The sequence below is a fragment of the Nothobranchius furzeri genome, chromosome 14 (assembly GCF_043380555.1).
Source record: "Nothobranchius furzeri strain GRZ-AD chromosome 14, NfurGRZ-RIMD1, whole genome shotgun sequence".
NCBI lineage: Eukaryota > Metazoa > Chordata > Actinopteri > Cyprinodontiformes > Nothobranchiidae > Nothobranchius > Nothobranchius furzeri.
In genome coordinates, this window is record NC_091754.1 from 56,976,442 (window position 1) to 57,001,380 (window position 24,939).

Genomic DNA, 24,939 nt, shown 5'->3' on the forward strand with positions numbered 1-24,939 from the left:
TGATCACACCGGGGCCAGACTACTAGCATGTGGTTTTACAACCACAATGTCCTCAGAAGCAAAAACGCTTTTAAAAGGGAGGGAGGAGTCCTAACTGTTGCTGCAGGCGTGTTGTGTGAGAGTGCAGTTATATACTGGTTAATATATTTTTGGGTTCAGTTGCTTTCATGTGGCCTAATGTGAGTCTATTTGGGATCATTGAAATGATCAGCAGCATTTCTTGATGTGACTTTATGGCAGTTGCCCAGGGCATCATCGCAAGGAGGATGGCATTCATTTACTTTTGTTTTATTTGGTATTTTTTCAGTCAGTTTTGGAAATAGTGATCAATTTTGATTAATTCACAGCCTATGTTTAATTACATTTAAAATAAATATTAACAGATGAGATCAAACAAAACAGATGAGAATTGCCCTTAAGCTGTTTAACTTGGACCAAGCATTTTAGGTCACAGATAGATGTAGCTTAGGGTCTCTGTCTATACACCTTATAAGACAATTTAGGTGATGGCATGTTGTTTTTCTGCTATTGAACTGTTTTCTAATAATGTTGTGTTAAATAAAGTGAAGGAAGGAGAGAAATAACGTTTCCCTAGCAGTTTTTAAAAATTTCCCCATGTAATCCGATTAATCGATTAATCGTGTCGAGACCCCATCCGATTAATCGATTATCCAAATAATCGTTTGTTGCAGCCCTAGCTGCAACTAATGATTATTTTCATAATCGATTAATCTGTTGATTATTTTTTCGATTAATCGATTAATCGGTTTGTTATTGTTTAGCTATTTAACCTATACAAGTGATGAATACATTTCAGTTAAGAAAAAGAAAAACATAAGAGAATTGTGCAGTTGATTGCAATCTATTTTATTGCACATGAACACAGTCAGCGGTGTAAAATGAGCTAAACAGTGCAAAATATCAGTCCAGAATAATTTTTTGGCATCAAAATATAAGAGGTAAATTCCATAAAAAATAATGTAGAATCTAGAATAGAGTTTGTAAGTGGTATGCATTGCTGGGGGGTGAGTGTCTTGTTCCCCATGTAGTTGTCCATCGTTGCTTGTTTTTTTTTTCTGCATAAGAAACACAAATAGACTGAAATAAGTACACATATAAAATAAAGCAGCACACACACTACAACACTAAATCAATATTACATTATTTGAATTAATTAACAATGTACAGTGATCGTTTATTTTGACAAAAATGTGTTGTGAGGCGTTTTACAGCGTTAGACAGTAAAACAGCCTTTTAATAGTAAAAAAAGGACTTTCTGAATTTCTCCTGTATTTAAAAATTGAAAGCGTACAACTATGCCGCGTTACATTCACCTGGACACAGCTCGTCTGTATATTTTTCTCCGCGGAGTTGTCCTTTTTTGAATGAGGAACATAGTTATGGGTTTGTGCCGTTTTTCTCTTAACGAGAACATTCTTATAAACAGACGTGCTAAATTTGGCAAGCGCATGATTCACAACACGGAGGAGATTCACGATTGCATCTAGTCAATCAGAAGTAGAACACCGTAGACTTACGCGGCAAAAAAACATGTTTAACATCCACTATAACGAACTCAGCTCCCAAATTTGATCTGCGTTAGCTTGTTTATTTTCTGTTACTTACCGGATTTACCGGACTTTCCTCTGCTGCATCAGCCCCCACATGTTTTCGTCTCAAATGTTCACTTAGGGACGTTGTGCTTCCGTGCCATGCTAGATGGTTTTTGCATATTTTGCAGGTCACCCGTCTTTTCATGGCATCTAGAGTGAAGTGATCCCATACTCGTGAGGTTTTTGTCCGGGGTTTCTCTTCAGTTTTGTCGCTTCTATTTTTCTTCCGTATTTCTTCTTGTTCCGCCATCTCTCACAGCAAGATGCGCGTCAGTAACGTGATACGTCATGAAAACCGAGGGCACTTATTGGCTCATTTCTTCTTCTATGGCTCCACTGGTAGATCAGTGGCTCATTACTGCCACACTCTGGCGGCAAATTTAACAGATTGTAACCGATGTCAGATTGTGGTAAAAAATAGACTTTATGCGGTAAAATATGATTATTAAACAACTAATCGATGACTAAAAAAGTTGTTAACTATTTTAGTAATCGATTATAATCGATTAAATCGATTAGTTGTTTCAGCTCTATTGCTCTGCCTTAGTGGTACTAATCCGCTGTAGCTATTCCGTTCTGCCCTTGCTGTACTGCTCCATTGTCCTATGGATCTACAACTAAAGTGGGCCAATAAACATTGTGGTCCGGGTCGTTATATGGCCTACTTTTACAACTGGGGTGTTCTAACATGCTTCAACCTGTTTCAGACCCCTCGATGGAACCAATGCTCAAGTGAACCTTGCTGGGTCAAAAATGCAATGTCATAAGATTGTCTGTCACTGATTGGCTACGAGGGGAGTCACCAACACTCTTTTGAGGCAGCGATCATCAGACTTTAAAAAACAGAAATAATGAAAATGTGTAAACTTGAGTTTAAACAATTTCAGTGTTCAGTTAACGGAGTTAACTTCTTTAGCCCTATTACTAACACATATTACTTGAAATTATTTTTCATTTTATTTATTCAACGTACAATAAACAAATTCAAGATATTTTCTGATTAGTTAACTTACCTTAGCTAAAAACTTGTTTAGGCTAACCAACCCGGGTTATCCTCGACGACGACCAGAATATTTAAATTCTTTAACATTACTTACTTTTAACGGAAAAAAAATACAGGAAATATGTTGTTTTAGAGTTGTTTATTTTTAGAGTTAAAATCCGAACACAAAAACTGGAAATTAGCATCACACTTCACAACCAGATTTGCTTCATCTCTCAGGTAAACAAACACCCTGACAACTCATCCTGTACAAAGTTCACATTTTAAGGAGACAAAAAACAATATTTGATGTTGGTGGAATTGCTCACTAACTCAGTCACTGCCAGCCGTTTCCTGATCGCTAACGGCCTTCGCTGCCAGCGTTTCTCACCGTTTTTATTGTTTTTTTAAGAGTCACAGAACGTTGCGCGCTATGATGATGTTGACGCCAAAACAACCAAAAAAAAAGGAGACTCACCTCTTACATCAGGAAGAATCCGCGTGTTTTGACCGTAATCCATTCTTTCATAATCTGTTGTTGAATTGTGATCGGCAGACGGTATTCTGATTCGCGCCTCACCTTTTTTACAGGAACGTCCCAAAACGATCTCCTAACACATGGATGTTCTGTTTCCTGATCACGTGACGTATGCGGATGAAGATCGGCTTCAAGGCTGAGATGTTTGTTCTCTCAGCGCGGGGGCTCGTTCTGATGCTCAAACAGTAAAAAAAATGCAAATGACGACTTTAGTCATCAATGGCGGTGAACGATTGGATCTAAAATGACGACTTTAGTCGTCAGTGGCAGTGAATGAGTTAAAGATGTGTTGAGCATGCTTCCTGGTAGTGTATTAGACCAGAGCTGCTTTTATCACACTAGAAAAAATATCCCACAAACAAAATGTTTAGGCCTTCGTCACCTCCATAACAATTACAGTGTTAGTGTAAGTATTCAGGTAGTGTCTAGGCTTTTCCAGACAACGCTGCTTTAGAAGCTCAGAAGAGCTGCTATAGAAGACTAGACGTTGAAAAGGGGAATCGATAAAAAAATGATGCTTAAAAAATAGGATCGAAAGAAAAAATATTGCTTGTATTCCTCATAACTGTCAATATTCATCATTCACTAGCAGTGTGTTTTGCCCTCATTCTGCCATTGCTCTTGTATGAAACACAACCACAAGTTTATCCTTGGGAAGGGGTAGAAATGTGTCCTTGATTACAAAAGTAAAGCATGGTTGAAAGTGGAATGAAGAACTAATTTAAATTTTTTATTTATGTCATCTTTGGGATCGTTTGGAATAAAACTTTTTTTAGGATCGTCTTAATTAAACACTAAATTATTATTAAACGGAACGTTCCTGGAGAAACTGTGAAGGGTTTAGGCAGCAGGAGCTCAAATTCTCTGACCTTGTGGGTTAGGGTTGCCTTAGATACAGAAAACATTTTGCTAACTCGTATGTTACGAAGGACTGAATGTGAGGGGGCTGGTTTCTTTCTGTTCATGAGCTGAACTAAAGGAGTTCTTTTAGTTGATCGGTTTGAATCTAATAAAGCTCTTTTCCTTGTTTTACAGATGCATGATCGCTGATGAGGTAAGCGGACAGAGTCGGAGAATCTGTTTCCCCCCCAAAATGAAGCAGAGTCTTTGCTGCGCGACGCCTTCTAGATGAATGAGTCGGCGTGGCGCTGCCGTGGTCCTAATGGGTTCTGACACTGGAATCATTCTGAGATCTGATTACTATCGGGCCTCTCAGAAACTCAGCCGTCATGTGCAATTTGCCGCCGACTCCACCGTGCGATTGACTTGTTTTCTTTTCTCCCTTTGCCATGTGCTGATTTGATCCAGATGGGTCTGGGGAAGACGGTGCAGGCCATCGCTGTGGCATACGCCTATAGGCAGGAGTGGCCCCTCCTGGTGGTGGTGCCCTCCTCCCTCAAATATCCCTGGATTGAGGAGCTGGAGAGGTGGATCCCCGAGCTGCAGCCTGGAGACATCTGTTTGGTGGAAAACAAGAGCCACATCATGTAGGTCATCGCTCCTATACCATTGAGACGCTGTCGTGGCCTCTACTTACTCAAACCTGCAGATTCAAACACATTAGCATTCAGCAGCAGCTCTAATTTACTTAGTTGTGTCACCTCCTGTGAATGATTAATGAATTGATGCTTCTAAGCATGAATCTTAGTGCGCCGCAGCTCTGGATTAACATAAACCTGCAAACAGCAAATTTTTCATTAATAAAAATATTCCAAAGAATAGAAAACAATTTTTAATTGAGCTGGTAAAAGAGCGAGTGAGCAGATCGGATCACCGTGAGTCCTGATCTGCAGCCTCAACAAGAAACGTTGGTTTTAACGTGAGAAAAAGTAAAAAAAAAAAAAAAAAGAGAGAGAAATTAGCAAAAAGTTTTTATAAATTAGCCCACATCAGCAAAAACTGACGTATGTACGACGTATGACGAATGTAAATTATAATCCTCCGGGGTTTTGGAAAGAGAAAAGCTAACTGGGGGGAAAAAACTAGTAAGTTTGAGCGTCGACATCGCAATGTAAGTGTACGTAATTTTCACATCGCAGTTCTCGCTATAAAGTCGGACCCAGTGTGCTCTCGTGATGTTTTGGGTTCCTAACACGCAGCAATCCTCCAATCACAGTCATTCTTACTCAGGTTGCAGAAGCAGACTACAGGTTTTCAAGATTTCTTAGGCTTTTTAAGGCCATTTTAAGGTTTGAAATTTCTGTATTTTTTTTAACATCGCAGTTACAAAAACACCAATGTTGACTATTTCCAACAATTGGCTGTCCTAAATTTGGGCTTTCGTTATTTTATCGTACTTCTTAGTCGTCAAATGTTCCCTTAAATGGTGGAAAGGTGGTTTTGTATGTTTTTATTATTAGAATGAAATCAAAAACAGAATTGACCAAGAGCACTGCGATCATAGTTTATTTTTTGACATTTTTAATGACGATCATGAACAATCATTGATCTGTTGCTAAAAATCAAAATGTATTAGCTTCTCAGTGAACTAGGAACCTGATTATTTTTAGCTTCATTAACTTTGTGGGTTCTGAAATCCTGAAAAGTGCTCGGGATTTCCATAAAATTATTTATTTTTAATTATGAATTGATTTCAGAACAATACGTTTTGTTTTCGTGAGACAAGAAAGTGTAAATGTGCGCGTGTGAATAACAACCAGTATAAAAATGAAGAAAATCTTGAAAGCGCTTGAAGAAGATCTTGAGTTTAGGATTGGAAAAGGTGCAAGAATACCAAAAATCTCTTAACATTTTTTAATGTGTATTTTCAATTGTTGTGAAACTTAGAAAATCATCTGAGAAATAAATGAAACCTGATAATTATTAACGCTTGACCATCAAAACCAGGAATGTGCCGCAGCTACGCTGGTAATTTAGGACTTCTGCCTGATAACACAAACATTTCTAAGCTCTAATTTGCTTTCTTTTCCATCAGGATTATCTAATCTTACTCTACAGTAATGAAGACTTCAGCCATTTAACAGAAAATGTGGAAAAACAAACAAAAGAAATCGGCTGGTTGAAAATCAGAATTGGCCTTTAAAACTGGGATCGGTGCATTTTTTGGTACATTTTCAACAAAATTCATTTTTTTGGTACTGAAACCCAAAAATTCATCAGCGTAAATCACATTAGCACTAACGTTAGGATAAACACCCTTTTGCACAGATAATCCAGCTGATTTCTCATCCGTGCAACAATAATAACCATCATCACGGAATAGAAAGGCTACCTGAGCTCACAACAATGGGCAGTGGTAATAATTTACCTTAACAAGATGTGGGGGGCGGGGGGGGGGGGGGGAGATGGATGGTGGGGGCGGGGCCGATAAATTAATCTTCCTCCATGTCAAGAGCTGACGGGCCGACGCCTGACAGCTCTGACAGACAAATCATGTCGGAGCGACGTCTGCGTTATTGAACAAGAGCGGAAAGTTTGGGGGGGGGGGGGGGGGCTGTCCTTGAGAAAATGTGCATTTGTGGACAAATTTTACACGTTAGCATAAAAAACATCATTCCAACTTTCCCCCTCTTTGTGTTTTATTAATAGTTTGAACAAGACCAACTTTCTACTTATTCCAGTTGAGGTGCGTGTGTGTGTGTGTGTGTGTGTGTGTGTGTGTGTGTTGGGGGGGGGGGGGGGGGGGGGTTGCTCTCTCCATCGCACATCACAGTTGAGGTGCAAAGAGGTTGTGAATGCCTTCTGGGGGAAAAACGTGTCCTTGAACTGGATGTGTTAATGACTGAGCAGCACCACCTCCTCTCCTCTCAGCGTTCTGTAGAACATCAGGGGTTCTTTATTCCCGCGCTGGTGCTCGGCGTGGCAGAAGGCGAGGAATGAAAGCCCCGACGCATGCTAAGAAAGAGCTTTTTTGATTCCTCTCAACTGCTCCTCGAGTTTCATGCCTCTAGAAGTCAACCGCTTGTTTGTTTATCTGCTTTTTTGGTGTTCTAAGCAGCTGAGAAACATGGAAATGTTGATAAAGAGGAAAAATAACACACCATATTTGGAGTTTCCAAGCCACTAAGCACCGGCTCTTGTTTGAAATGTTAACACTTGCCGCTCAGTCTGAAAGGCGACGACTTTTGTTCTTGTTGTCATCGTTTTAAAAGCTAACAAGAAAGCGATGCTAAACCTCATTAGTGCTCCCAAAGATAAATACTGTATTCAGAGGCAGCCATCTTGTTTTTAAACACTCATGTCAGCTCAGTAACAAATAAAGAAAACTTTCAAAGGAAATTCAAGCTGATATTTTTAGAAATTAAAAACCCAATTACACTCCAGAGTTGACAGTGGCAGCATTGACCGCTGATTCCTCATTAGGAGGGCTAATTTTAATTTCACTTGACAAGATACAACATGATTACAGCAAAATGTTTTTCGTGTGATATAATTAACATCAGTGGGAATATTCGGACATCATTTGTATATTTTTTTTCAGAAAATAAAGTTTTAGGCAGAGTAATTTACATTAGCATTAGCTTGACTGTCTAAAAACTTAGTTTAGGCTGAGTTTATTAGCTTTATTTAGTTAGCAACAGTGATCACACGTGGTTACGCGTTGCATTCTGGGGTGTGCGCAGACACGTTGGTGGGCTTACGAGTGTTAATAAACCGCGAGTGACCGGCATGTGGACAAAAACCAGCACAATAAACGGTTTGGATTCATGTGGAAGATCACAGACTGGAGCACCGACGACAACTTGTTGCCTCCGTAGTTCTGCGTAACGGACATTTTCGGCTTTCTTGTTTGTGATGTGAGCGGATGTAAACGTCCGGATGAGAGGTGAACGTTACATTTGCTGGTTTTTCTAGTAAAACGATCAAAACTGTCATCCCACAGAAGATGAAGAGCAGGAAAAGTTGTGTTGTGTGTCAGTGCGCCTGCATTTGCCTACCGGTATGTGTGTGTAGCGGTTGAAGAAAAGAAACAGCGTACGCCATCTGTATCTTACCATTACTCCGGAAGGTGATGCTTGGTTGTGTCACAGCTGCGATCCAAGTGAGCCGACGAGACTTTGGTATGTTAGATATTTGGTCCCTGTGGTAATGGCTCCAAGCAGGAAAACTATGGAAAGTTAGCTCATTTTCCAGCATTTTTCCTGGCCATTGCATGTTGCACCTCACAACACAGCAACGGTTTGCCATGGTTGCGTAATATAACCGATCAAATGAATAATAAATTAATTTATGCCGCAAGAACGAGACTGGGCGTGCTGTTGTCAGTAGTACCAAGCAACAAGTAAGGACTCGTAGGCCGCCAACATGGCGATCATGAGCCCTGTTCTAGTCAAAATAAGTGTTAGCTTGTTTACCATGAATTAGTTGTGCAATATTATCTAAAGTAGCTTAGCATGACTGACCTAACAAAGTTTTATCTTTACTAGAATGAATTACATAAAGTAAAACTAGCATAAATTAGTTCAGCTTGACCATGTTGATTAGTGTTAGCTTAACTCTTGTTAAATAGTTTTAGCTTGATTAGCGTGTATCCGGTTTGTTAACCTGTTAATTACATTACCGTTGTCGGCACAAGATCTGCTCGGGTGCAATATCGGCTCGGGGTCCTTCGACTGCCGATGACGTTAAAGTAGTTAATTGGCTGAACATGAGCCTCACGGAAGTTACGCAATCACGTTACGTTGTTATCACGTTACGTTGGACCAGGCAAATGTTTCTGTTGGAAAGATGGACAACTTTTACAAAGAAATACATCATTACCTCTTTGAAAATACACTTTTAGCATAGAGCTGCATGTATATTAGGGCTGAAAGATTAATTTCATGTGCAATTAAATTGCGATGTGACAAAAGGAGATTTTCTAATCGCAAAGGCTGCAATTTGGCAGCGAGTGGTTAGCGCAATGCTAATATACATGGAAAAACCCTTAGGAATGCTAATGCTAATATCACTGATTACATTCTTACAAATTATGAATTAGAAACGTGCCAAATGATTACATTTGGAGTCTAATAGAAAGTAAAACTACCATCAAATAAGTACAGACAGGTATTTTAGTAAAGCCATAAAACTTTAAACTCCAGAGTTTTGGCTAGCAGCTATGAGCGTAACTGAACTACGCATGGACAAGACGTCAAAAACTCTAAACACAAAATACTTCAATAAACGGGACACACTTCTTTCCTGCAAATACAATTTCACAGGTGTTGCTAATACCTATGATCCTTCAAGGGATGTGCTCAAAGAGGAGTTCAACATTATGAATACAATATAGTGTTTTATTTTACAATACCAATATAAACACAAACTTACGTCATTAGAAACATTATTTTAATAACGAAACTGCTAAATTCTTTCCAACAGTATAGATGTGTAGTGTATTTTGTCCGAGTGGGTTTGCCGTACATTGACGTCATCGGCAGTCGAAGGACCCTGAGCCGATCTTGCACCCGAGCAGATCCTGGACCGACACCGTCTTCTAGCTTTAATTATTGTGGCTGTAGTAGCCCACATTTAGCCTGTCTTAAATTGATTATAGCAATGCCAAAATTTGCTTAGCTTTACTGTCAGAAATCAAATTTGACCAAACTAGCTTAAATCATCTTAGCTTCACTGGTGCTATGCTAGCTACATGTATATTGCAATGTAGCTGTCTTAAATCATTTTCAGCTGGGCTAACTTTAATTATTTAAGCTATATTAGCTCATTTTAGCTTCATCCTTATAAATTATTGTAGCTAAACAAAGTTATGTTAGCTTTAGCTAGATTTGCAAAAGTAATTTTTGATTTTTGGGATTCTCTGGTGTTTTTATGATGTTTAATTTGATTGTCCTTTAAAAAGATTAAAGGTTTGGATCACTTGTTCAATACATTTGCAGTGGTATCTAGTAGGAATGAATGCCTTGTAAGTCATACTTGGGGGAAACAAAGCTCTGGTGTGCCCGTTTAAGGAAGCAGAAGTGAGCCATGTCAGAGTAGAGCTTCTGACCGCAGGATTTAGAGTCTTATTTCCTGGTATTTGGACATGTCGCCTCAGATTGGAACAGTTAGCTGCTACTAGCTGAGACGTTCTTTGCTGTTTCTGGATGCTAAACCAACAACAACCTTCCCCCCCCCCCCCAATTGATTTTTTTGTTTTGTTTGTTTGTTAAAGAAACAAGTTCTCTACTTTGTAGATGATTTATTGATAAAATATACGAAGAACAGGCTCATTGATTAGTATAACAAGACTATTAATAACACAATGAACATATAAGAATTTTACTGGTTGGTTAAAATGGTCCATTAAGGTTCAAAGTGTAAATTTTGTCATAAAGTCTCAGAAATTAGGCAAAAATATATATTAAAAAGTTTTTTGAACTGCTATTTGTATCAACAGCTTTTGTAGATAAATACTTATTAAACATTCTGTATTCACATAAAAGGCAGAGTTTTAGCAGAACAAAGAAATTTAAATGAAAATTGAAAAACTATTTGGTACATGGCTTGTGAAGCTTTCAAGTGTCCTGGTTTGGATGTCTCTGTTCCACGAATTTACTCGTTTTCATCCTGAGTAAATTTTCCAGCCAATCAATGAGAAGTTATCTTTCTTTTCCAGGGGCATCAGCAGCAGCAAGGTGACGGTTCTGGGTTATGGCCTTCTCACCACCGACGCCCGCCCCCTAGTGGAGGCTCTGACCAGGCAGCGCTTCGCCGTGGTGGTGGTGGACGAGTCACATTACCTAAAGTCCCGGAACGCGGCTCGGACCAAGATCCTGGTCCCTCTGATTCAGAGCGCCACGCGGTCCATCCTGCTCACCGGCACCCCGGCTCTGGGCAGACCTGAAGAGGTAATCAGCCTGGCCGGATTGAAAAGTTAATGACGCCTTGGCGGAGGGGGAGTAAATGAAGCAGGTTGTTGTTGTTTTCCCTAAAGATTAAATGGACCTTGCAGATTCCAAATTCCCTCAAACTCGCTTTACATATTTAATGAAAGATTAGACACGGAGTCAAGGAGGCGCGGGAAAAAAAACAATCCTCAACTAGTAAAAAGAGATTAGTCGGCCCTTTTTCTCCACAGAGGTGTTCCCGTGCAGGTGGATCGCCATGGCAACTTGCTCCAGAGAGGGGTTGGACTACGATCCAACGTTGAAAAAGCCAATTAACTCTCGGCGGCATCACTCATCCTTCTGGATCTTATTTCAATAACCTTTTGTTGCAAAAACTTCATTTAGGAATCCCGATATGAAGCGACACGGCGCCGCAATAAACGAGACAAGTAATAAAAGAAGCACATGGGGGGGTATTGAATTTAGAAACAATAAGAAGGGGCTATTCACAGGACAACTGTGTTTGGGGAACTGCACAACACCCCTTCTCCATAATGATTTATTTTACCATTGTTATTTATGTTAGACTGCAGGTGCATTGTGTGTTGCAGCCTCATTCCATCATTGGTAGGGGGGGTGGGTGGGGGGAGGTATAAAGACATAAACACTTCCTGTATCAGGACCAGTGGAGTGTCTGCTGCTTTTACTGAGTTTAAGGGACGAAAAGTCATCAAAGACGACAAAAGAACATCATACTGGGCAGCATTTGAGAAAACAAGCACAAAGACATGTTCAGGATGCTGCCAGTGGCTGATCTGGGTCACCATGGTAACCACACATCGATGCAGAGGAGCACAGGCTTTTTGTCAAAACAAATCAAGCCTCTGACGAATAGCTGCTGAGGGGAAACTTTAACTTGTTACGAAAAAAAGTCACGTTGAAGTTTAAATTTAAATGAGTTTACATTTTCAAGTTTGAGATGGGATGCTTCACGTCCTGTTCTCAGGAGAAGATGGCGATGATGAAATTCTGTGTTATTTATTTACTTTACTTTGGCGGGGGGTTGGGGGGGGGGGGGGGGGGGCGCTAGATTTCTAACTCCAAGTACAAATGTCAGAATGTGTGGAGCTTTTTTTCCAAGTAGTTTGGGAATGGTGTGTGACATCATCACAACAATTGTAAAAAGATTATAAATCATAAATAAGTGAAGGTAAAATCTAACTTCCTGCGACCGGTTGAGTCAGGGGAACGGGGTTTTCACACTCGTTTGACTCAAATTTGCAGTAAATTGTAGCTTTTATTTATTTTTTTATGTTTTATCGACGCTGTACGATGTAAAAAAAAAAGGAAAAATTCAAAGTACAATTTTCCTGATTGAGCTACTAAGTACACCAAAAACATAGAAAACAGTCAGAAATGGGTAAATCGAACAGGACCATGGATTTATAGATGTGATGTTGTAAAATAATCTGATGAATGAAAGAACAAATGAATTTACTTATTTATTTATTAATATATGAATGAGTCAGATAAGGCAAACTAAGTACATTTTTCATATTTTTAAATACCTTTTTTCAGCCAGAATGTGCTAAAATGACCCTTTACATGGTTAATGAAAGGTCTCAGGCCCCTCCTCCTCTTGTGGTCAGAATACCGCACTTGCAACTTCAGACAATCCGGGCAGCTCCCCTGAAGTCTCACAAAGCTTCTTTACCCATGTTTACGCCTCAGAACAGACTAGCTATGCCTGGTTAGCATTTACCGTAACGTGTTCATCATGGTGGAGCCTCAAAAGGATTCATCCGATGAAGCTAAAAAAAAAAAGAAAAGCAACGTCCGACCACAAAATTAGTCAAACAAGAGTCAATGTCGGGAGTTTTCTGAATCATGAGAGCTCAGAGACAAATAAGGATTCTCATTGGATGCGGAGCTAACGATCGTCCCATTGCGCTTGTAAGTACAACTTTAATATGTTTTGTTTGCCTTGTCTTGTTAGCCACAGTCCTGTCTGCTAGCCGCCCGTAGCTTGTAGCGCTCTGAGTCAGTGTGCGGGTTTGCCGACATGCTACAGCTTTTCCCTTTGGTCACGTGATTCCTCCTCTCAGGATCGAGGTCATGTTATTAACCAGGAATTCTGTCGGTCAATAGTGAAGTGGCCTGCCGACATGCTAGTGCTGGAGTCTGCTCCCAGCACACTTTCTGCCCGTTTTAGATTGTGAACACACCTGATTTAATGATGAAACGCTCCTGTGGAAATGAATGAGGGGCGATGAGACATTTCAGCTGTTAGATTAAGGTGTTAAAATACAGAACGAATTAATCCACAAATGAATGAATGAATAGAAAAAATACATGACTGAATGAAGGAATAAAAACATAACGTATAGACCTTCATTTTCTTTCGTCTGGTATCTACTTATCCATCAGCCTCTGCTGTCAAGAGGAAGAGAAAAAAGTCATTATTTCTGGGTTCATGATAATTAAGTGATGAAATTCAGGAAGCTAATTAATTCTTAGATGAAGTTAGAAATCTCCAGACGGTGTCATGGAGACTCAGGAAGTTGGCTTATGTGTGTGACAGATCTGTCTGTGCCTCCTGGTCTCCGGCATTGGCCGGGTCATTCGTTTAGTTTTTATTATCTGTGTATTTACCCATCGCAGATATAGAATCTGGAAGCGACTGGACCAGTTTTCCTTGGATAGCTTTGACCCAATCAGACACCCCCCACCCGTAGCGCTTAGGGCACGGTGCCCCGTTCACGATGCGTGCCCCCCTCAACAAGTGCTGAATATAGACCAGCTTATTCAGCTCGCCTCTCTGGAAGATTACCCATCATTATTTCAGAAATGGCAGTAAAGATGTTGAAGCAGGAACTCTCTGAGAGTTACAAATCTGCTTGTTACCCCTCAGGATTCACCAGACAGCGCAAACGTACTTCTGTGCTACCAGTTCTGCTCGGATTGTCCTAATTTTTAACTTAGAATTCAGAATCTGAGTAGCAGTGCGCCGTGGTTCGACCCAGTTAGTTTGTGTTGACACAATTCACCCTTCAGTAGCACAACATGAGTAAACTAGGCTGAGGACAGCAGGACCTTGTATAAACTACAAAAATGGTTCACTTCATGACTAGATCAGTGAATCTTGTCCAAGTTTCCCGGGAGTTCGACCTAACCAAACTGCAATAAAACATAAATGAAGAGAGTGGCAGAACGTAGTTTATAAAATGCTTTCCTTACTGCTGAGCGGCTAGCTGCCCTTTAGCTTAACTTCAATTCAATTCAATTCAAAGATACTTTATTAATCCCAGATGGAAATTAGAATTTCAGTACACACAATTCTGGGATCAGACATACAAACATCGACACATGACATGAATTGGTGACTGTGGTCATTCGCAACCCGAGTTGCGCTACCTTAATAGAGATTAGAGGGTTTATATGAGGATTGGTTCAGGTGGAGGGAAAAAAAGGCACTTCAGAGTTACCCTCCACAGGGAGGGCAGCTTTGCTATGCAAAAAACACCTCAGACAGAAATGCAACAGACTTCAGACATTACATAACATAAGTGTCCACTAGGTGGGGTGGTAGGGTTTGGGACTCTCCACACGTCAGTGAATGCAGCCGCGATACGCAGCGCTCGTCACCTCAGTCTGGACAGGGCGAGGAGGTCGTTGGGTTTAGAGGGCACAGTGACTCCTGGAACGATTCAGCCGCCTTCACAGCTCGCAGTCCCGCCCAGGCTGGGATAGGGAGACAGAGTTGCCATGGCAACGGCACCATTCCACATTTCTTCTGAGGGGGGTTATTCGTTTCAGCCTCACAGGCTCAAGGGCACCAGATTCAGATAAAAAATTGTTTTGGGGCCAGACAGAGATAATTTCTTCTCTGTCTTAAAGTTCCCTTGGTCCTCAACCTCTCAAAATCCAATAATGGCATAAATTAATCTATCCCAATCCGTGCTGATTTGTCCACTCGCTCCTTGATCGCATCCATCTTTTGTGCCAAAGCATGAATCTCAGCCAAAGTTCCAAGCTTACGACTCCTCTCGACAATTATGAGTCTGTGCATTCACAGTACGGTGTAATCCATCCCTGAGCTCCGGGAAAGAGCCAATATTCCTCGATAGCTCGTTAATTTTCCGGAAAGCCAGGTAACCTCCCAGGCCAAAAAGTAGGAAACCTGACACCAACACCACGAATATCCGTACGTCTTCAGAATCCTCTACAGACAGTTGAGATAAGCAGATCAGGTTCCACTGTTTCCAGGAGTCCATGATATGCCCAACTGGCTCTGTCCCAGAGGGGCACCCAGGAGCCCCTTCTCCAGTTCTCACCGTTGAGAAAATTTTGTCAATCGCGTTGAGAGACCAGCTGACCAGGTCCTTTTTTAATAATTTCCAGTTTCCAGAAAAAATGAAGAAGTGCCTTACACCCAAAGACAAACAAAGAGCCTTGGGATAAGATAGGGAGGAGAGGAGGAAAAAAGCGTCTGTACTCTCCAAGAGCCGGAAGAAGAATTGGCAATAGTCTAGATGAGTGAAAGTGTGAAAAATTAGAGTCTGCTAACTTAATCAGAAATCAGACCCGATCACTTGATATGGGATTAGAAGTGGATTAATCACATCTAACCCCACTAAACAGCAAGCATGAACTCTTAAAGAGCAAGTCACCCGCTACCAGAGTATTACTCCGCTCCCACTTCCTGTTTGGAAAATGCAACAAATGCTGTTGCCTAGCAGACCGAGAGGGCGGAGCTGCTAACAAATACACACACACACACACACACAGGCTCTCAATGACATTGTGACATCATATGGTACCAGCTATCGTTCTAGGGTACCTCTTAGCCAATAGCGATGGCAGATTTAAATTCAAATGCAGTGTAGAGTTTTTTCCTGACAACAGCACAACACTGACAGTTTTAGGCAGAAAATTAAAATTTTAACTAAAATGCACTAAATTGCTAAACTATTAACTACATGTGTCTGCAGCACGATTAGACACGCATTTATATAGTTTATCAGAAGAAAAAGTTGATTTGGGGGTGACTTGCTCTTTACATTCATCCTGAAAAAGAGATTTTCAAATGTAATAACGATGGCTTAGTTTGAAATTTAACAAGATCCAGCATTCTTCGTTGCATGGACAACAACCCCGTAACGTCACACAGTTTTAAGAGAGGCATGGAATTATGTCACCATAACACGTATCTGTTAGCAAGCTGGCTAATGGAGAGCTAATGTGTATCCTCAGGAGAGCGTAAATGTCTACACTTTGGATGCATTTAGAACCGGACTGCAAAGGCAGTGCAACAGCCACATGTAATGTGTGCATACTGGGCATCTTGTGTGGTGAATCACTCCTCCTGTCCACCAGATGCGAAAGCACCTTGAAACGGCCGTAATAATACTTCACAGCAATTATACGCCTATAAGGGGTTGGGTTCCTTTCCACCAGCCATGAAGAGTAACATTTTGTCCCAGAAGCATAAGGATGCTCTACTTATGTTTCGAGTTTCATTTTTACATGCTACACTTCCACAGTTCAGATCGTGCCAGACAGGAAGTCAAACTCAAAAGCAGTACAAAACATACGGAAACTTTATAAGTCAAAGTCACATGCTGATTTCCAGTTGCTTAACTAGCAAAGAAGATGTCATTTCCTGTGAAAGCTCCGTAGCTGTGGTAAACAGAAAATAAAATAAACCACATGATACATCCTGCCGTCCTCTCCTAGCTTGTTATCATGTAATCTTCCGAAATCACATTTGGTGTCGCAATTCTCCGGTGATTTTGTGACGTCGAGGGACCAGCTGTTTGGAACGCTTTCGCTCCCACTTTGAATCTGAAACACTCCGCGTTGGAAGGGACTAGTTCGCTCTATGAGTGAACAAAATTGTATTTGCATACACAAAATATTCTGTCTTAGTGATTGCCAACCAAACCATGCGTGCAACTGTGGACAAACCCAGTCTTTCCACTGCGTAGGCGACACACTACATAAGCAGGCGCGCTGCGTGAGCGGTGCACCCCCTAAGCCTAAAACCCAATAGACGCATATTTAAGGAACTCTTGCGATGAATTACAATTAAAAAATGTTGTTGTACAGCTGTAGATTTTTTTTAACTTAATTGTTAATTACTAAAATGTAATTAAGATTTGATGTCCCGTTCCGATATTGATATCGGCCCAAAATATCTGTATCAGATTATATCGGACTACATCAAAAATCGGTGATATTAGCAGTCCGTTCCGCTTTAAATTCCATTCCAGCAATTCTGTCCATCAGCACCCAGGTCCAGCATGCAAAGTCCACGTGACGAGAACAGCGTGTGCTAGCAAAGTAGCAAGGAACCATGTCGGCCATGGGGCTGTATTTTTCGTTAAAGTCCGCAAAAGACAGTTTGCCTCAGTGCAACACTTGTCATGCGCAAGTTTCCCGTGGTGGAATTACTGTTGCTGGTTGAGTAATATCACTTGATGAAGCCCTTCATACGTTCCACACTATGAAAAAGGTAAAAGTATGTATGATTTGTGCTGATGTCATATCGGACTGATATTGGTATCGGTCAATACTGAAGGCTGCAGTATCGGTATCGTATCAGAAGTGAAATAAGTTGTATCGGGACATCCCTACACACACAGGAGAGAAACATTTGTATAAAAGTGACATTACTACCATATAAAGACCTAAATTCCAGAAGTTTAGTTTTCTTTCTACTGTTTCTCTCTGACAAACTCATCCTCTCACCTTTAGTTTTGGTCTGATGTTGTTAATTAAATTTACGGCCTCTGTTCTCCTCAGCTTTTCATGCAGATTGATGCCCTCTATCCCAGAAGGTTTGGAACATGGACAGACTACGCCAAGAAATATTGCAACGCCCATTACAGGTGACATTTCCCAAATGTCTTCATACCTTCTAATTGATCCAGTTTATATCCTGAAACCCTCCAGGCTATTTAAACCCCTTCAAGCTCATTTCTGAACCTTAAAATAATGCATAAACGTCTTTTTGTATGAAAATAATCCATTTGTGTCTTAAAGTTTTCAAAATAAAAGGTTCCTAGTTGCATGAAGGAACCATAGATGCCCCTCCCCAGACTGACAAAGAGCCATTGTCCCTAACTGTCTGATTTAACTGGCTGAGAAAGTCAGGAAGTTGTGTATTGGTTCCAAACTTTTGCTGTCTCAGAACAGCAGTGTCTCGTTCTTTATCCTTTCTGCACATCTGTCCCAGACACAGTCAGCTCTCACAGATCTATAGACTGTTCTCTCACCCTTCTGGCCTGGTTTTTACCCCGATATGGGTAATCAATTCTCAGACCTTACAAATATGTGCCTTCCTAATTATTTTCAGGGAAGCCAAGCTGGGTGCTTTAAGCCTTGGAGAAACATCACAAATATGCTATAGAGCTCAATTTGCACAACAATGGTTTTTTATAAAGGGTCTGGAAAACTTCACCAGAGTTCACCATGAGTACAGATATTGAAAAACGGCCATTACGTTTTTACTTCTTTTAATGCTAAACCAAGCTAATAATTTCCTAATTGCTTATTTTTTTATGCTAGGCTAAGCTACTTGATATCTAGCTTTAGCTTGCTGCCCTTCAGTTGTCATTTCCTGTTTTGAAGAATCTTGATATTTATGTAGCAAGCATGTGAGTGGTACAGACTCTTTCATCCCTTTCTTAGATCAAATTAATTTTGTGAACTATTCCAGCTGAGGTTCAGTTATAAAGTTTAAACATTTCCTGACATGTTTAATTGTGTCTGTGGGGATGAGGTGTACCTGAGACCGAAGTGGTACGGATGCTGAGCTGGGAGGATTGTTGAAGTGCCAGGCCTCAGTGGACTGCCAGCCGACTCCTGGTTGCCAGTAACCATCAGTTACACTTGTGAACTAACACATCAATTGCATTGTTTTGGAGGTCCATCAAAGTGTGCAGCTCGGCCGGGGGATGGGACGGACACCAGTGGTAGCACTTTGTGTAAGACGCTTTTATTGTGGCGGGGGAATGCCGCTTTGAGCCACAGAGAAGGTTCGCCCTGTCGTTTTGTGCTTCTTAGCAGCAGAAACTTTACAGGCTGAGGTGTGAAACGGCACATTTAGTTATGTGAAGTTTGTCCACTGTTTCAGCCAACATGGCAGACAACCAGCCTTTGTGTGGAGGGCCAGTGATATTCTAACAATGCTTTTGGCTGGTAAACTGTAAAAGTTGGGTTCTGGGACAAACCGATCGCCTTGGCCGTCAGACAGAATACTTCTCTGCTCTTTTGCAAAGTGGCCTTAAGCAAAAACAGGACTACTTCTGCGGGAACAATGGAACGGTGTAGGAGAGCCGGGAAGCTCCCAGGTGGGAACTTTCCTGAGCGTTTAGCTGGTAGAAGCACATCAGATAAAAGAAACGCATGTAAGTGTGCCACTTGTTTGTTTTCAGGTACTTTGGGACTCGCAGGCAGTGGGACTGCCGTGGGGCGTCGAACCTGGAGGAGCTGCACCAACGACTGAGTCAGATCATGATTCGTCGACTCAAAGCCGACGTCCTCAGTCAGCTGCCTCCAAAAACTCGACAGAGGATTCCATTTGATCTGCCCAAGGAGGCTGCGAAGGTATTCAAATCATAAAGGACTGCTCTCTTATACGTGAACTAAGGCCTAGTCCACACGTAGCCGTTTTTTTAAAACGAATATCCGCCCCTCCAAAAACTTGCATCCACACCACCTCGTTCTAAAAAAAAAACTCCGTCCACACGTACCCGGATAAATACGTTGTTATGGACATGCCAGACCTGTAGGCGGCAGTACTTCCCCCGTTCTTAACCTCGTCCTTCGTCTGTGGTCTTCCGCAAGGAGCAGTAATTCCGCTTTCAAAAACAAACAAGCAAAAAGCGCTTGGACAATTGATAAAGCGAGCGCAGCTCTGAGGGCATCCATGCTGTCGGCTAGTGTAAACACAGGTCGCACACGTGATGTCAGCATTTTTTTGTCGCGGAAAGTGACGTTGCGGACCTTAAAACTCCGGTTTTGTCTGTCCACACGCAGACACCCAAAACGGAGAAAACGCAGATCTTCACTTTGGCCGGAGTTTTTAAAAAGATCCGTTTTCGTGTGAAAAAACTCCATTTTCGTGTGGATGACAGGCCAAAACGTAGAAAAATATCTACGTTTTGGCAGATCCCCGGCTACTTGTGGACAGGGCCTGAGTTAGATTTAGTCATCCCAACAGTACAAAACCAACGATAAATTATTAAACATGTTTATCAAAGCGGACTATAGCAATTTAACCTGATTTATCCCCAGGGCCTGTAGTCTTAAAGCAGAATCAGCAGCATAAAAAATTAAAACTTACATGTAATTCTTGTGGGATTTGGCTAAAAAAGAACAATAATACAGGAGAACTTCTATGTTTTGAGTAAATTAAAGATGGTTTACTTTAGCTGTTAAACACTGCAGATAAGGTCCTCTGGACCGTTTCTGTCCAACTGTGGAGTTAATCTAACCAAAGGTGAACCGATGTGGGGTTTAGTGGCCAATTCTTGGACAGAAATGGAACATCCACAATCCTTTCACAGACAGATTAGAGTAATAATACGGGCTGCATTCCATTTCTGTAGCTGTCACACATCCTCCAAACCCACTTAATGGAACCCGTTTGTAGGTTAGGATGTGTTCATCAATTTTTATAAACCTGTCCCTGTCGAAGTCGTTTTTTGGTTGCAATTTCCAAACTCTGTTAGCCGCGGCAGCCATATTGATTTGGTTTATTTGAATCGGTCATGGATAACTGACAACAGAACCTGGTTTTCGGTCCAATCCCCTATGTACTTGTTTTTGTTACAGTGCGTTTATTCTAGTACTCCTAGTAAAAGCATAGGATCAACAAGAATCAACCGCTATGCAAGGCTAACGGGAGGTTTTTGCTGTTGTTAGCATTAGCCAAGTTACTAGCCAACCAAGGCAAAGGACGCCTAAAACACCTGGTTATGCACATCGTCCATAAAGGGCAAGACTAGTTGTGCACGCTACATGTTAGTTAAAATAAAGAAGCAATAGTTTAGTGGCTCCATCTAGTGGTGCATTCACATCCAACACGAGATAGGCGAGTCACGGCTCACAAAGTGAGTTTATATTAGTATTTTCATTGGTAACTGAAGCCAGAAAAACATAGTCAAACAAATAAAAGTGCCCCAGAGAGAAGTGTCCTGCAGGTGGCACTGTTGTCAGATTACCTGTCATAATTAGTCGATTAGAAGAAATGGAAAAGTCAGGAATCCAGAATATCCAAATAGCTAGCAGTAAGTTCTAAATAAGCTCTAACATACTGTTGCTTTCTAGGGATTCCTACGTCTCTGCTGCTTTTAAGATTCATAAGAAGTCTGCTGGCTCTGAGGGTGAGAGCGTGTGAGCGCCCCTCCCCCACAATTAAGAGAACACCAGGGTATTTGCAGAGTAAATGTCATGTTTCATACGTAGGCGTTGAGATCTCTTTTAGTCTCCCCAAACTTATGGTTGCGGTTCCTGCCTCCCACACTGCGTGAACCAGGAATGCTAATGAGACCTGGAACTGGCCCGCGATCCCGTTGGTGCGCCTCTCTTCATTCCTGTCACCGTTTTGCCCCAACGGGAGGCTTTTTTGTTATATTTTGTATCATATCAGCAGGTGCTGAGAAAACAGCTCAGGTGCTTTTTCAGCATTAATTACAAGTCAGGAGTGACACAACAATGAGGAAGTTTCTCAGAAAAGTGATGAGGCAGGGTTTCAGCCTCGTTCTTGCTAAATGTTAAAGAAGGCTTCAATTGGGAGCTAAATGTGGCGTGTGTTTCTACGTATGCTAGCAGCAATTAGGCCACTGAGTTCAGGCCATGTCGTCATTGATGTTGGCCTAAACTGCAGCTTTGGTCAAGAAAGCAAAAAAACCTTCTAGTTGTTCTAGTTTACCATTTTAAAACCATGTTGTCTTTGAAGTTTGGCTCTAATGAGATTTATTAGCATGTCACCCATGGAAAGCTTCTTATACAACCCGAGTTAGGAGAAGCAGAGTTTGTTTCTGATCAGAAGGACAAGTAGCAGCTCAAACTTTATAGGGAGCCTAAGTCTCCTCCCCTTCCGGTCTGCTCATGGGTCCGCGGAAGAATGGAAAAAAATAAATGCAAGTAGGGATCCGCAGTTTTTAGGCATCAATATCAGTATCGGCAGATGTTGGTCATGTTTAACATATCGGTCCGACAAATAAAACTGAGCCGATATTAATAGCCAATATTTTTACCATCTTGTTTCCATTTGTTTCAGAGGGTGGGGGGAGGGGTGATGTGTATTTGCTGAGTCATGTGACAGTGATTGTAATCATCTCAGAAGCGTAAACGTGTGTGGTGTTTCTACATAATATCGTAAATTCAGCTTTAATCATTTTTATTCTATGCAAAATCTGATGGTTTTAGAAGCATTAATGTCAGTTTATCGGTATCGGCAAATATCGGTTATCGGTCATAACTGTGATATTAATATAGAATATTGGCACCTGCCCAAAAATTTCATATCGGTGCTGACAACTAGCATCGGCTCCGCATGGTCTGGATAGCATGGAGAGTGTTCACATTAGCATAGCTTGCCTTTTTTCAGGGTGCAACCGGACTGTTTTTCAGCCCTCTCCCTGAGGTGGTCTGCTTCAGGCTGACCAGGGCCAACACACCCACTGCTGACTGACAAGCCGGCTCAAATTCACACCTTCCAATAGGGGAAGCCTTCGATTGGTGGGTAGAATCAGCCCAACTGGGCTTACGGCATTATCGTGCTGATTACCTAGGAGCTGAGAACTTCTCTCACTGCATTCCTTGCGTTCCTAAGCAAGGATGTGTGGAATCAACTGGGCCAAGCTGGGGCTATCTGGGTGGTGTGGAGCCGATGCTAGTGCGAAAGAGGCATAAATGCAAGTCAATTGGGGCTGAAAGAGCTATTTTCTAATTTGCCTTACGCCCTGGATCGCACATATGTTGTACTGCAATTTAAATGAAAACTAACGATGGGTGTTTTCACCATACCAATCACATTTTGAGATTTATCAGTTCGTAATTAGCATAACTACAAATGAGACATCGACACGTCGCATATATGACGTCTCCACAGAATCTCCTATTCCCTAGCGCAGCTGCTACTTACCACATGGCCATATTTACAGTGGCTCTTTCCTTCTGAAAGAAGGATTTCAAGCTTGCTGAACTCACAGCCATTTTCCATCTGTTTTTCTCCGTGTCTTGTTTGATGATGTCACTTTCGTGAAGAGCATTTGTAGTCCTGGAGTTCTTGGTAGCAAAATGCTTCTTTAAAATTCACGGACGTCATATGTGAAATCCGTGGTACAAAACAAGCAGAATTAGAAAATAGCGTTTTTAGCCCCGTTGACTTGCATTCATTTTTTCCTTCTTCCGGGAGCCCATGGTCCAGAAGTAGATGGGCGTGACTTAGGCTCCCTATTAACATTTTTTAATCAACCTTTACAGTTTGACTTTTCATGGTCATTTAAATGACAAATTTACACTTTTAAGATGTTTCTAAAAAAAGTATTTTTATGAATCAATAAAACATTTTCAGGCAAAAACAACAGTACACCTAGCGTTTAGCTTGTCTTTGAACTAAGGTTCACGCGTCGTCTACAGAAACATCATTTTAATGCTGAGAACAAGTTCTGCTTATCTGAGCGGGACATGGACCAAGACTTACCATGGCCCTGAAGTTTCGCAGTAATATAGAAGACCCAACAACAAAACCTACAATAGCAAAAATAATAGAATGAAAATCAGAAACATACTAAAATAAATGAGCAGAATATAAAAGCAGAAGTTATGCTAAAAGTGAAGTTATGCTACTAACTTAATTATGCCAATATCGAAAGTAAATGAGCGACAACAGCATTCTTAATCTGCTCATTGGACTTGCAGCACCATCATAAAGCCCCACAGTCTCGTACGCCTTTTGTCATTGTAGCTTTTGTAATTGGTGAACCTTCTGGGCCACCGTAAAAATGGAGTCCTCTATCTTTAAGAAACAGCTGTTTAAAATTTCATGACAAATTTCTAAATCTTATCGTTGTCAGTAACCTTGTGGTATGTGGTTATATATGTGTATATAATATCTTACTTCTACAGGAAGTGACCCAGGCCCCCCAGGCAGTGCTACAGCATTAGCATATATAGAACAGTGTCAATTCCTACAACGTTCTTTTGTGCTGTTTTAAGATGACAGCCTTTACAAGCTGTGAGCTAGTCAGTCTAGTCAAAAATAACCTCTTTAAACTATCTACAACATGTGAGATAATACTTAGTAACACCTTTTTTAACAGAAATCTACATAAGAAGATCTAAGAAAGCATTTAAGTCCAGAACAAGAGCAGGAGCACCTCAAAAATAGTGTTCCTGCCACCTTGAACTGATGCAAATCTAAGTCAATAATACATTTAAAATGATCATTTTAAATGCAGTTCAATAGACAACTGAGTTGCCGTCATGTGGTTGTTTATCAGTGTTTATGGCGCTGCTACGGTCCATGTGGTCAGCGTTGTGAAGTAGTGCAGGGAAAGCTGTAATAAATACACCCGAGAACTATTCTTACCTGTAGTTTACCTCCTCACATTATTAGAGTAACACCTTTTGTAGTTTTGATGGTATGATGTCATTTCCTGTCATGTTTGCAAATATTACTGCACTTTATACAGATTTGTTTACTTTACTATCGAAAGGCACAATTTAAAAACTGCCAGTGTGCATTTTGGTATTTTCCATTATTAAAGGTTCCAAATCAGGCTGTTTGGAACCTTTGAGAGCAAATGTCACATCCGCATGACCTGGATTTTTTCCGCACACAACCGATCGTTTTTTCAGCCCTCTTCCCAAGCAGGCGGTCTGCTTCAGGCTGAACTGGTCCAACGCGCCCACTGCTGACGGATTGGCCAGCTCAAATTCATGCCTACCATTAGCTGAAGCCTCTGATTGGTGGATCGAATCCCGCATGCACGGTTCATTGTCATTCCGGATCGTGTGGAG

At 41.2% G+C, this 24,939-nt stretch overlaps 1 protein-coding gene across 2 annotated transcripts in view; it reads left to right on the forward strand.

The window, feature by feature from the left end:
* The window catches only part of zranb3 (zinc finger, RAN-binding domain containing 3), an 86,813-nt gene that overhangs the window by 24,071 nt on the left and 37,803 nt on the right, over window positions 1–24,939 (forward strand). For both annotated transcript variants that reach the window (XM_015952448.3, XM_054743196.2), the window contains exons 3-7: window positions 4,169–4,187; window positions 4,442–4,620; window positions 10,692–10,923; window positions 17,707–17,792; window positions 19,341–19,512. In XM_015952448.3, the coding sequence (XP_015807934.3) occupies window positions 4,169–4,187; window positions 4,442–4,620; window positions 10,692–10,923; window positions 17,707–17,792; window positions 19,341–19,512 (688 nt within the window). The remainder of the gene's footprint in view (window positions 1–4,168; window positions 4,188–4,441; window positions 4,621–10,691; window positions 10,924–17,706; window positions 17,793–19,340; window positions 19,513–24,939) is intronic.